The 14,083-nt window shown below is 42.2% G+C and overlaps 1 protein-coding gene across 5 annotated transcripts in view; it reads right to left on the bottom strand.

The window, feature by feature from the left end:
* LOC111966369 (E3 ubiquitin-protein ligase RAD18-like) overlaps positions 1-14,083 on the bottom strand; it is an 84,669-nt gene that overhangs the window by 63,896 nt on the left and 6,690 nt on the right. For all 5 annotated transcript variants that reach the window (XR_002877647.2, XR_011480211.1, XM_070444567.1 and 2 more), the window contains exons 5-7: positions 13,528-13,898; positions 9,270-9,369; positions 7,658-7,845 (exon numbers count right to left, since the gene is read on the bottom strand). Coding sequence is in view for 3 of the 5 variants with exons in the window: in XM_070444567.1 (XP_070300668.1) it covers positions 7,658-7,845; positions 9,270-9,369; positions 13,528-13,898 (659 nt within the window). In the remaining 2 variants the exon portion in view is untranslated. The remainder of the gene's footprint in view (positions 1-7,657; positions 7,846-9,269; positions 9,370-13,527; positions 13,899-14,083) is intronic.

Raw genomic sequence — 14,083 nt, 5'->3', positions numbered from 1 at the left:
TGCCTAGCCAGAAATCTTGAACAGCCACACATTATATTGTGTAATTTTGCATTTGTGTAAGAGGGCAGCAATCTAGCTTGCTGGGTTTATAGGCACACTCTCCTGCGCCCGTATTATCTTCTAAATGTGGACCTATTAAATACGACTCAGAGGAACAGAACCAGATGAATATACTCCAACCCTACCCAAATGATCCCACTTTCAAGAGCAGCTAGCAACGAGCTGTAGTGGAGCAGGTTGAGAGCTTCAAGTTCCTTGGTATCCACATCAACAACAAACTAGAATGGTCCAAACACACCAAGACAGTCGTGAAGAGGGCACGACAAAGCCTATTTCCCCTCAGGAAACTAAAAAGATTTGGCATGGGTCCTGAGATCCTCAAAAGGTTCTACAGCTCCAACATTGAGAGCATCCTGWCTGGTTGCATCACTGCCTGGTATGGCAATTGCTCGGCCTCTAACCGCAAGGCACTACAGAGGGTAGTGCGTACGGCCCAGTACATCACTGGGGCTAAACTGCCTGCCATCCATGACCTTTACACCAGGCAGTGTCAGAGGAAGGCCCTAAAAATTGTCAAAGACCCCAGCCACCCCAGTCATAGACTGTTCTCTCTACTACTGCATGGCAAGCGGTACCGGAGTGTCAAGCCTAGGACAAAAAGGCTTCTCAACAGTTTTTACCCACAAGCCATAAGACTCCTGAACAGGTAATGAAATGGCTACCTGGACTATTTGCATTGTGTGCCCCCCCCCAACCCCTCTTTTTACGCTGCTGCTACTCTCCGTTTATCATATATGCATAGTCACTTTAACTATACATTCATGTACATACTACCTCAAATTGGGCCGACCAACCAGTGCTCCCGCACATTGGCTAACCGGGCTATCTGCATTGTGTCCCACCCACCACCCGCCAACCCCTCTTTTACGCTACGGCTACTCTCTGTTCATCATATATGCATAGTCACTTTAACCATATCTACATACTACCTCAATCAGCCTGAACTAACCGGTGTCTGTATGTAGCCTCGCTACTGTATATAGCCTGTCTTTTTACTGTTGTTTTATTTCTTTACCTACCTATTGTTCACCTAATACCTTTTTTGCACTATTGGTTAGAGCCTGTAAGTAAGCATTTCACTGTAAGGTCTACTACACCTGTTGTATTCAGCGCATGTCACAAATAAACTTTGATTTGATTTAATTTGGTCACTGTGCCAGGGTTCTCCCAAAATAAGACTGTCACATTTTTTTTCTTTATTTAACTAGGCAAGTCAGTTAAGAACAAATTCTTATTTTCAATGACGGCCGAGGAACAGTGGGTTAACTGCCTTGTTCAGGGGCAGAACGAMAAGTTTTTACCTTGTCAGCTCKGGGATTCGATCTTGCAACCTTTCGGTTACTAGTCCAACGCTCTAACAACTAGGCTACTTGCCGGCTTGGCTGCACCACTATGTAAAGATTTCACAGCAAGTGAAACTGATGTTAAGTAATGATAGAGTAACTTTGCTCGCCAATGACTGTTGTTAATTGCGAAACAGTTCGTTCATAAATTCTGAGAGTTATCCTCAATTAATTCAGCACATTTCAGCAGTAGGCATAGGCTCTCTCGAAAGAGCCCGCGTTCAGGACACACAGACGACACCCTCAATAGGCTATAGCATTGTCGATTGATAAACTTTGTAACGGCAGTCAAACAAAAGTCAAATTACCAAAGTTGTAAGCTTGCTAGATAACCTCCAACTAATGACAGAATATCTCCTATTTGTCAAAATCGAGTTGATGATTATACAGATAGCAGATCAGTTCATGAATAACGGTCAGATGTAGAGAGGAAATGTTTTAAATATGAAGGTATCTTAACGGAKACCAACTCTGTTTWWAAAAATTACCATAGTGGCAGACGGCAGGGAGAGGTGAGGGGAGTGGTGATTGAAGGGAGATACCTGGCAGCCCACTGGCTCCACCCCTGAACCTTATATGGACTTCCTGTCCCAACRAGGCGAGCCTGTGGGTCATTAAGSCAGGGAGTGCTTGGGGATAAAAGAGGAAGCGGCCTGCACAAAGGGGCAGAGAACAGAGAGGGAGTGTGAGAAGAGAGAGAAATAGCTGTCTGATTACCGGGAGACCCATRGGGCGGCACACAATTGGCCCAGCGTCATCCAGGATAGGGGAGGGTTTGGCCGGCAGGGATATTCTTGACCCATCGCACTCTAGTGACTCTTGTGGCTGGCCGGGTGCAGTGCACCCTGACACAGTCGCCAGGTGTAAGGTGTTTCCTCCGACACATTGGTGCAGCTGCCTTAAGTGGGCATTGTGTCAAGAAGCAGTGCGGCTCGGCTGGGTTGTGTTTCGGAGGACGCACGGCTCTCGACCTTATACAAGCAGACTTGTATAACATGCTAGCAAAATCAATCACTGTAATCAGCTAATATATGAGCAAACTAGAATAAAAATMATTAGCACTGAGCTAACAATTCACAAGCCTAATTGTTACCACATATCCAAACAGARATTCAGTRAAAACAAAAATCTGATATTGATTGATTTACCTAGATGATTCCCCCACTCTTGTCTCGCTGTCMCAGTCAAAACAGTGCTGAAATKATAATCTAGGTAAGCACACACACAACTATTGCTTTAAATTAGCATAACAGTTGGATATGACTTTGGGAGTTTCATTATAAGCAAGAATTTGATACATTCCTTAAATTGCATTAGTCTACATTATTTAAATAATTTCATAATTCAGTGGATCATAACTAAGGTGAGCTGTCTAGGCCCAATGGCTGTTTCCTAGTCTCCTCACTCCGCTTACGCCCACCTCCGCCACTTTAAATCAATATAGCGCAMTGTTTTCTAGAAATCTGGCTTGTTTTCAGGTTCGCCTCATTTCATTTCTGTGATGTCAAACCAGGCAAGGCCTCGGGCTTCAGCTCACCGGAGTTGGGTCTGAACGGGWTCGCACTTCCAGTTCTGATGAGAAGTCTAAACTGCATTTGGGTCTTGTGTGCAGTCCGGCAGTATCAATTACGTGCTTTGAATTTATACCGACTTTGTGTGACGTAAATACACTAGGCTAAAGATTTCCATGTGACAATCTGTTTGAATAATGGGCTATTTAATGTTTTACAATCAGCTGCTGTGCATGTGTATTTTGTGGAATTACACTAGTGCAAMATTGGGGAATATTTTTGTAATTTTCTGGGTCTTGTCATTTTATGTCCCGGGATCCCGGTTACCGGTGTAAATCCCTAGTCAGTACAATACAGTACAGTACTGTAGAGTTTTAATCAAACAAAATGTTATTGGTCACATACAGTTGAAGTCGGAAGTATACATACACTTATGTTGGAGTCATTAAAACTTGTTTTTCAACCACTCCACAAATTTCTTGTTGACAAACTATAGTTTTGGCAAGTCGGTTAGGACATCTACTTTGTGCATGACACAAGTAATTTCTCCAACAATTGTTTACAGACAGATTATATCACTTGATCAACATTCCGTGGGTCAGAAGTTACATATCACATAAGTTGACTTGCTTTTAAACGCTGAAATTCCAGAAAGTTATGTCATGGCTTTAGAAAGCTTCTGGCTAATTGACATTCATTTGAGTCAATTGGAGGTGTACCTGTGGAGTATTTCAAGGCCTACCTTCAAAAGAAATCTGCAATATCTCAGAAAAAAATTGTAACCTCCACAAGTCTGGTTCGTCCTTGGGAGCAATTTCCAAACGCCTGAAGGTACTTACGTTCATCTGTACAAACAATAGTAATGGCAAGAATAAACACCATGGGACCACGCAGCCGTCCATACCTCTCAGGAATGAGACACATTCTGTCTCCTAGAATGGATTGTACTTGGTGCGGAAAAGTGGCAAATCAATCCACAACAGCAGCAAAGGACCTTGTGAAGATGCTGGAGGAAACAGGTACAAAGTATCTATATCCACAGTAACGAGTCCTATATCGACATTAACCTGAAAGGTCGCTCAGCAAGGAAGAAGTCATGCTCCAAAACAGCATAAAAAGCCAGACTATGGTTTGGCAACTCCACATGAGACAATATCATACTTTTTGGAGAAATGTCATCTGGTCTGATGAAACCAAAAACAGAACTGTTTGGCCATAATGACATTGTTATGTTGGAGGAAAAGAGGGAGGCTTGTAAGTCGAAGAACACCACTCCCAACCTAAGCCCGGGGGTGGCAGCATCATGTTGTGGGGTGTCTTTGCTGCAGGAGGATGGTGCACTTCAAAATAGGATGGCTTACATGAGGAAGGGAAAATGATATGGATATATTGAAGCAACGATCTCAGACATCAGTCAGGAATTTAAAGCTTGTTCACAAATGGGTCAGGAATTGTGAAAAACGGAGTTTAATGCTATTTTGGACAAGTGTACAGGTATAGACTTAGACGTCCCTCGCCCGACCGGCGGGCGAAACCAGGGGACCCTTTTGCACACCATCAACAACAGTCACCCACGAAGCGTCGTTACCCATCGCTCCACAAAAGCCGCGGCCCTTGCAGAGCAAGGGGAACCACTACTTCGGGGTCTCAAAGCGAGTGACGTAACCGATTGAAACGCTATTAGCGCGGACCATTGCTAACTAGCTAGCCATTTCACATCCGTTACATAAGGTGTATGTAAACTTCCGACTTCAACTGTACGTGTTTATCAGATGCTATTGCGGGTGTAGAGAAATGCTTGTGCTTCTAGTTCCGACAGTGCAGCAATATCTAACAAGTAATATCTAACAATTTCACAACATATACCCAATACACACAAATCTAAGTAAAGGAATGGAATTAAGAATATATAAATATATTGATGAGCAATGTCAGAGCGACAGACTAAGATACAGTAGAATAGTATAAAATACAGTATAGAAATATGAGATGAGTAATGCAAAATATGTAAACATTATAAAAGTGACATTATTAAAGTTACATTAAAAAGTGACTAGAGTGCCATTTATTAAAGTGGCCAACGATTTCAAGTCTGTGTATATAGGCAGCAGCCTCTCTGCGCTAGTGATCGATTTTAACAGTCTGATGGTCTTGAGATTGAAAAACAGCTTCTGTCTCTTGGTCCCAGCTTTGATGCACCTATACTAACCTCGCCTTCTGGATGATAGCGGGGTGAACAGGCAGTGGCCCGGGTGATTGTTGTTCTTGATGATCTTTTTGGCCTTCCTGTGACATAGGGTGCTATAGGTGTCCTGGAGGGCAGGTAGTTTGCCCSCGGTGATGCGTTGTGCAGACCGCACCACCCTCTGGAGAGTCCTGCGGTTGTGGTGCATTGCAGTTGCCGTACCAGGCGGTGATACAGCCCGACAGAATGCTCTCAGATGTGCATCTGTAAAGGTTTGTGAGGGTTTTAGGTGACGAGCCAAATTTCTTCAGCCTCCTGAGGTTGAAGAGGCATTGCTGCACCTTCTTCACCGCACTGTCTGTGTGGGTGGACCATTTCAGTTTGTCAGTGACGTGTACGCCAAGGAACTTAAAACTTTCCACCTTCACTGCTGTCCCGTCGATGTGGATAGGGGAGTGCTCCCTCTGCTTCTTCCTGAAGTCCACGATCATCTCCTTTGTTTTGTTGACGTTAGTACAGTAGGCTTGGGCGGTATCCAGATTGTCATACTGTTCATGTACCATACAGGGATTTTTGGTAATACTGGCACCTAACACGTTCAAACCCCCCTTAGCCTCTGTAATCCGAAGGTTAGCAATGCTAACAAGTACATGTAAAATCCTATGGATTCCTACATGTATTTACATATACAGTGCATTCGGAAAGTATTCAGACCCCTTGACGTGGTGGCAGCATCCTGCTGTGGGRATGTTTTCAGTGGCAGGTACTGGGAGACTAGTCAGGATTGAGGGAAAGATGAACGGAGCAAAGTACAGAGAGATCCTTGATGAAAACCTGCTCCAAAGTGCTCAGGACCTCAGACTGAGGCGAAGGTTCACCTTCCATCAGGACAACAACCCTAAGCACACAGCCAAGACAACGCAGGAGTGGCTTCGGGACAAGTCTCTGAATGTTCTTGAGWGACCCAGCAAGAGCCCGGACTTGAACCTGATCGAACATCTCTGGAGAGACCTGAAAGTAGCTGTGCAGCGACGTTCCCCATCTAACCTGACAGAGCTTGAGAGGATCTGCAGAGAAGAAGGACAAACTCCCCAAACACAGGTATGCTAAGCTTGTAGCGTCATACCCAAGAAGACTTGAGGCTGTAATCGCTGCCAAATGGTGCTTCAACAAAATACTGAGTAAAGGGTCTGAAACTTATTTTTGCTATGTCATTATGGGGTATTGTGTGTAGATTGATGAGGGAGAAAACRATTTAACCAATTTTATAATAAGGCTGTAGCGTGACAAAATGTGGAAAAAGTCAAGGGGTCTGAAAACTTTCCGAATGCACTGTATGTATTTAGATTTTGTGTAGGCCGGTCTCAAACCAGGTTTAAACACCTTCCAATTAATTTGTCTGTATTTATTTATCTGAATGTATTTTTCAAATCAAAATCAATCGTTATTTATATAGCGCAATCTGTTTCACAGGAAAAAAACAAATAAAAAACAGAAATCTTTACTACAAACATAAGAGGATAAAAAAACAAGACTAAAAAGGCAACCTAAGGAAAAGAAAAGATAAAAAGGCGTGTTTTAAGATCTCTTTAAATATGTTCACAGTTTTGACCCCCCCCCATAGGGTTTCTGGCAGGCTATTCCAGAGACAGAGTAGGTAAAGGCTACCTCTCCRTGCCTCTTGGTCCAAGGCTTTGGGATAGTTAAAAGGCCAGTGGCAGAGTATGTGAGGGACCTATTGGGTACATAACTCAAAAGCATGTCTGATTTGTATTGGGGTGCACAATTGTGGATTGATTTAAAARCCAATATAACAATCTTAAAATGTATTCTAAAACTCACTGGCACCCAGTGCAGAGACTTTTAAAATATGGTGAATTGTGTGCTCTCTGTCTGGTCTTGGTCAGTTCCTGTGCTGCAGTATTCTGAATGTTTTGCAGTTGACCAMTGGCTTTCTTGGGTAGGCCAGACAGGAGAGCATTACAGTAGTCAAGCCTGCTTGTAATAAAAGCAGAATCTCTCTGTGTCAACCTGAGATAGAAACGTTCGCACACTTATTTATGTATTTAATGCATTAGGGTTATTATTACTGCTTGGATAACCTTATCTACTATTATGTATTGATTTACYTTTCCTTCTTTATGCGGTGCGCACTGCACAGAAACCAAAATAATTTTCACTGTGAATCATTGTAATGTTTATATGTGTCAATTACTCCCGTAAGGGATGGGTTGTCAACTGGCGATTTGACAYGAAAATAACATTTCATTAATTCAGTCAGTCTAAGGCTCTATGATTTTTTTAAACCGTCAAACAACAGCTGTTGTGTATATTTTTTGTAATGAATGTCAATCATGAATGACAGCTTCATGAATCGACAATGGCCAGAAACGTCTAAAGCTTTCTAGCAGTTATACAATGATGGCTTTGAATGATGGAAAGTCAATTTATGGTGGTYAGAAAACTGCTCTGGCATTTACTGTCACAATTTTACCATCATCCATGGTTGACTCCCTGCCATCTTCATTATTCTACCACAGTGAAAATGGCACTCTCACCTGATTTCGGTTCCAGGGCGTCACACTGGGYGTTGTAGAAATGTACAAAGKCCTGGTGCCTCCTGACCAGCTGATCTTTGTTACCCTGGACAGAGAGGTGGCACTCCTTCAGCCTCCTCTTCAGCTCCTGCATGGACAGCAGCGTGTACACCAGCTTCCCCATCGGCCTCCTCTTAGCACCTAGGGAGCTGTGGAACATGAAGCCATAAGGAAGATCAGTTTATAACCTACTATAACATGGTCATTATATATTAAGCCTACACAGTTATGAGCTCTGTAGTGAGACAGATATTCAGTGTTACTATTATTCCATGATGAACTACAGTGTGAAGTGTTGTTATTGCAGCTCTCAAGACCTCTGGCTGGCCCAATAAGAGTCCATCATAGGGAGGGCACCACAGAGGAAGACAACATGAATGTTATAGTTAACTTAAGGCCTGATATACAGGGAGGGAGGGGGGCTGTGTAAAAAAATTATATTAGAAGCCGGGAGTCMCTCAGCTACCACTTGTCAGATCAGATGCATATAATTAGAGCCGGGCAACTTGGCAGCAGTGTACAGTATAAAGCCCTTTCCTAGCGSTGACCTCCCTGTAAGGCCAATAAATCAATTGGGGTTTTAGCTGGGCTTTCCAAGTAATTATTTTTCGGTTCACTCTGTTCGGTCCCCTCTCCTACCACATACGTAATCATAATGTAGACTAGACTTTCAAATAAGCTGCTTTTCAGATTGAAAGTCAATGACTATTTCAGAGCCGGATWAGGTTCTGCCCACATGGCATCTTTTCATCACCAAGCCGTGATGCCTGTATTTATTGTACAGTAGCATTGAAAACTCYCCAGCTCCTATGCAGAGCTGTGTGGCAGGTCAAATGTGTTGAAGAGTATAGGAACTTCTGTAATCCATCACTCTGACATCAAGGTCCGCCACACATCAAGGGTTCCATGCTGTCACGCACACTTTGCCTGTTTCTGACGGAGCCTCAGATGTCACAAGCCTACATTAATCATACCGTGGAACCTTGCATTAGATTTAAGCAGAAAGGAATATTTTCAGGTTGTAGACATCAATTTCCTTAGAGGAAGGGATATTGTCTCCCCAAACATAAATCTAAACATGATATACAACACAGACAGAGACACATCCAAATAGAAGTAATATACCCCACCTAGAGCTAGCTTTACATCAGGGTTAATCTTGAGTGGCGCAGCAGTCTAAGGCATTGCATCACAGTGCTAGAGGCGTCACTACACACCCGGGTTCGATCCCGGGCTGTATCACAACCGGCTGTGATCGGGAGTCCCATAAGGCGGCACACAATTGGCCCAGCACAGTCCGGGTTAGGGGAGAGTTTGGCCGGGGTAGGCCGTCATTGTAAATAAGAATTTGTTCTTAACTGACTTGCCTAGTTAAATAAAGGTTAAATAAAATAAATAAATAATACAAAATGTTATGAGAATTCTTTAAAGGGATAGTTCACTTTTTTTTTAACGTTTCAGCTTATTCTCTGACTTCATTAGTGTTGTTGTTTCAGGGAAGTCGAAAATAAGTTTAAACTTCCAAAAAGTTATCCACCTCTTGAACCCCTGTGAGATGTGTGTCCACTAGTACCTCCTAAGGCTCTCCTTCTTCTCCCCTCGGGTCAGACAGGTGTCCAGGTGCTTGTTGATGAGCTGTTCAGAGATGCCCACAGAACACACAGGACACTCCACTGCAAAACACACACAGACATAGGATTTAGAGACAAATACACACATAGAAAAGAAGAGACATTGACCATGTTCACATGCACTACAAAATATCCAGTTATTATTTGGGATGCTCAAGTATTCTATTTTTAAGTTGACTCATATAAACATCATATCCCGTTTACAATAACCCAAATAAGCTCGATTCCCTGTTTTGAGAAACCTGAATAAGATGCCTGGTATATGCTAATCTTAGACGGGACACTGTGGCATGTAAACATCTTATCCAGTTAACTGTTTGTTTTTCTCGGTCTGCGTAAGCTCAGTTTCACATAGTATCACCTTTGAARTTCAGATGGGAACATTAATAGTTAGAATAGTATCTGAAGTCTGKACACTGACTGTAGGCYGCACATGTAACCTTATAATATTAACTCCTGCAGAATTAAATGTTTCTTGCAGTAAAATGACAGACCAAATGTTTGTCATCCAAGACGAACTGAAATACTGTCAGAAACATGTTGGATTGTTTCGCAGCTTTCATTTGCCTGAAACCGGTCAACAGTGATGTCATTTGAAAATGTTGCACGGAAATTGAAAAACGTCTTCACTCCACGAGTGAAGGAGAAAGAAAAGAGATAACTCTATCAATGTCTAGATTGTTGATGCATTCATTAAATCGATCTATAACATTCTGGTGAGCAAGTCATGTATCTATACTGAACAAAAATATAAATGCAACATGCAACAATTTCAAAGATTTTACTGAGTTACAGTTCTTATAAGGAAATCAGTCAATTTATATAGATTCAATAGGCCCTAATCTATTGACTTCACATGAATGGGAATACAGATATGCATCGGTTGGTTACAGATACCTTAAAAAAAAGGTAGGGGCGTGGATCAGAAAACCAGTCAGTGTCTGGTGTGAACACCATTTACGTCATGCAGCACAACATCTTCTTCGCATAGAGTTGATCAGGCTGTTGATTGTGGAATATTGTCCCACTCTTCTTCAATGGCTGTGCAAAGTCCCTGGATATTGGCAGGAACTGGAACATGCTGTCATACACGTCAATCCAGAGCATCCTAAACATGCTCATTTCTGGTGAGTATGCAGGCCATGGAAGAACTGGAAATGTTTAGCTTCCAAGAATGGTTTACAGATCCTTGCGACATGGGGCCGTGAATTATCATGCTGAAACATGAGGTGATGGCGGCAAATGAATGGCACGACAATGGGCCCCAGGATCTCGTCAAATTGCCATYGATAAATGTAATTGTGTTTGTTGTCCATAGATTATGCCTGCCCATACCATAACTCCACCACCACGGGGCACTCTGTTCACAATGTTGACATCAGAAAACCGCTCGCCCACACGTCTGCCATCTGCCGGGTACAGTTGAAACCGGGATTAATCCGTGAARAGCACACTTAAACCAGCGTGCCAGTGGCCATCGAAGGTTAAAATTTGGCCACAACGCCAAACTGCAGTCATGTCAAGACCCTGGTGAGGACAACGAGCACGCAGATGAGCTTCCCTGAGACAGTTTCTGACAGCTTGTGCAAAACTTATTTGGTCGTGCAAACCCACAGTTTCATCASCTGTCCGGATGGCTGGTCTCAGACAATCCCGCAGGTGAAGAAGCCGGATGTGGATGTCCTGGGCTGGCGTGGTTACACGGGGTCTGCGGTTGTGAGGCCGGTTGGACGTACTGCCAAATTCTCTAAAACAACGTTGGAGGCGGCTTATGGTAGAGAAATTAACATTMAATTATCTGGCAACAGCTCTGGTGGACATTCCTGCAGTYAGCATGCCAATTGCACTCTCCTTCAAAACTTGAGACCTCTGTGGCATTGTGTTGTGTGACAAAACTGCACATTTTAGAGTGGCCTTTTATTGTCCCCAGCACAAGGTGTACCTGTGTAATGATCATGCTGTTTAATTGGTTTCTTGATATCCCACACCTGTCAGGTAGACAGATTATCTTGGCAAAGGAGAATTGCTCACTAACAGGGATGTTAACACATTTTCGCACAACATTTTAGAGAAATAAGCTTTTTGTGCATATGGAAAATGTCAGGGATCTTTTATTTCAGCTYATGAAACATGGGACCAACACATTACATGTTGCGTTTATATTTTTGTTCAGTATAGTTATAGACAAATTGATTAACAAATAGCCTACCTAATATCAGAAACGATATGCAGAAAAATAAGAATATTCTGTATTTTCATGGTTCAGCAGTGGCGTTTGGTGCCGTTTAAGATGAAGGATGGCATTTAAAAAATAAAAATAAATTATAAGCATGGCCTATTACAGCATATTGGATGACTGTCATTCATATTCCATTTACCCAGCTTAATGTAACATCGATAGGTTTAGGCTACATGATACTCTAATTTTCCCTATACCCATCATGAGGTTGCTACAACCAAGCCTATGAATGAAAGTTAACAGCGTAGATCAAGAGAWATTTGCGTAATCAAGGTGACAGACAGTGACACATTCAATACCGCATTGCACAATTGCCTGCATCTAGCTGATCTAGGGTGTAATCATTAGTACAACAGTTGCAAACAAGAATTTATAATGAACAAATGCAGGTATGTTCATCTCCGTTCCGTTCCATAATTCCTTTTCGCACCTACTTGCTCCCCTACTCTCACCTCTTCCATTTGCTTGTGGACTTCAGTGCACAACGAATACATCAGCTATCTGTGACCAGGTGAAAAAACCTTTCCAAGCCAAACCTTCACATCATAATCGCTACACACACAGCCTACATTGTTGTCACCATATTAGCAGATGTCATACCCAACATAGCTACTAGAACTAAAGCATTAGTAAACCCGCTACAATCATGCAGTACAGTGTACAAGCAGATTAGCAGTTACACCGGCAGGCCCCGGTGGCAATAAATTAATAAAACCAAAACCTACCTGAGTTGTATTTTTCCACTTTCACTTAGCAAGTTAGCTAACATAGCATCCCTCTTGGTTTGAGCCAGGTGTTTGAGCAAGCTAAACTAGCTAGCTGCATTTGCAAACTAAGTGAACGTGGTAAAAAAGTGGGATATCAAAGGTGCATGTAGGGCCCTATAAAATATGTTGTTTTCTTTTTTTACTTGATTACATTTTCTTTTTTCCTAAATTTAGTTCTCTCTGTTTAGTTTTCCAGGTATCTGTTTTCCTGTTTTTCGCTCTCAAAAATCACACTTTTTAAAAATAGAAAAACCACTAAATTGGATGTTTCAAGTTCACAACAATGGTTAAACTGGCGACCACTTGAAGTCTGGTAAAAAATATATATATTTTGGGTGTAGTTGCACTTATCTAGCAAGAGGCTATTGTTTAACTGTGTTTTTGTAGCGCACATGTGATGGTAGAGTTAAATGTGATGGTAGAGTTAAATACCCACTGGTTTGATGCAAATAATCATGATATCATTCTGCCAGGTAAGCATAGGCTACTTTGTACAGTAGTTAATTAATCTAGAAGATTTTTGGGAAAACCTTTCCATCTACCAGAAGACTTTTCATTAGCATCATCACTAACGACTACACAAAGTGTAAGCGCACCGCACATACAGACGGGGATTTCTCATTGCCTCTTCAAAAAGATGCAGGAAATACAAATCACTGATGAATTCTGTTCAGGTCTCATGATAAACTTGTACAAATTAATAAATGTTCAATACTTTTAGTTGATTCCCTACTAAATTCAATAAAAAAATATATATTATTGAATTCGTTTTAATGTCTGGATTCCGTGATTCTGTCCGTGTACTCCGCATCGCATATTTTATAGGGCCCTAATGCATGTAAACAGTTTATCCTGAATAAGACCTTAACCGGGATATGAGCTATTATTCGGAATACTTTTCATTAGCATCATCATGTAAACGTGGTCATTGTGAAATGGCCACTGTTCTATGTAGCATTGAAATCATCCATCATTTTATATGGACATGAATATTCTATGCAAYTAGTACAATGAAAAAAAAGTACAACTAACATTGCTTTCCCATTTTAAGCATAGGCCCATATGCATTAGAAATACTGTGTTTTGGCAGCCAAGTCTTCCTCAAATTCTAAATGTTCTAGTGGAAAATATCATTAGTGTCTCCACACCACACACAAGACTTCCTGGAGACTCATTCCTGCAGACAGGCCTCACCTTTAACTACAGGCTTCATGTCCTGTGATGTGGACGGTGAGTCAGCCAGAGACCCCAGCCCTGACATGGAGATGTCCATCTTCTCAATCTTCACAGACACCAGCACCGGTATCTCCTCCTCCATGGGTTCCTTGTTCACAGAGACCTGATGACCAGGGTCTACTTTCACAGTTTGTGTATGACGTGCTAGCAGGGCCTCTGTAGTGAGAGATGTTGTGGAAGTGATTGGCCCCTTCTGGAAAAAGTGACTGAGGATGGAGCCATCCTTCTTGGGGCCCATGGTCTGTCTGTGTGTTTTACACTTGACAGCAGAGGCTGGGGTCTTCGGGGATAATGGAGGTGAGTCGAAATTAGCTTTTGACAACTGCTGCCTGGGATAAGCAGGCGGGAGAAAAGAACATCAGAACTTTAGTGTGAGACTGAAGAAATACAATGAGTTGGTCACAACAGAGGAACAAGAGGACAGAGCTCACAAATCCTCCAGGTCTAAGTAGTCTGATAAAATGCATTGACTATTCCACACAGATATGCACACCAACCAAAAATGACACACACA

Source organism: Salvelinus sp. IW2-2015, linkage group LG1 (assembly GCF_002910315.2).
Source record: "Salvelinus sp. IW2-2015 linkage group LG1, ASM291031v2, whole genome shotgun sequence".
Taxonomy (NCBI): Eukaryota; Metazoa; Chordata; class Actinopteri; order Salmoniformes; family Salmonidae; genus Salvelinus; species Salvelinus sp. IW2-2015.
The sequence above is the reverse complement of the archived record's forward strand: the minus strand, read 5'-3'. Positions and strand labels throughout refer to the sequence as shown.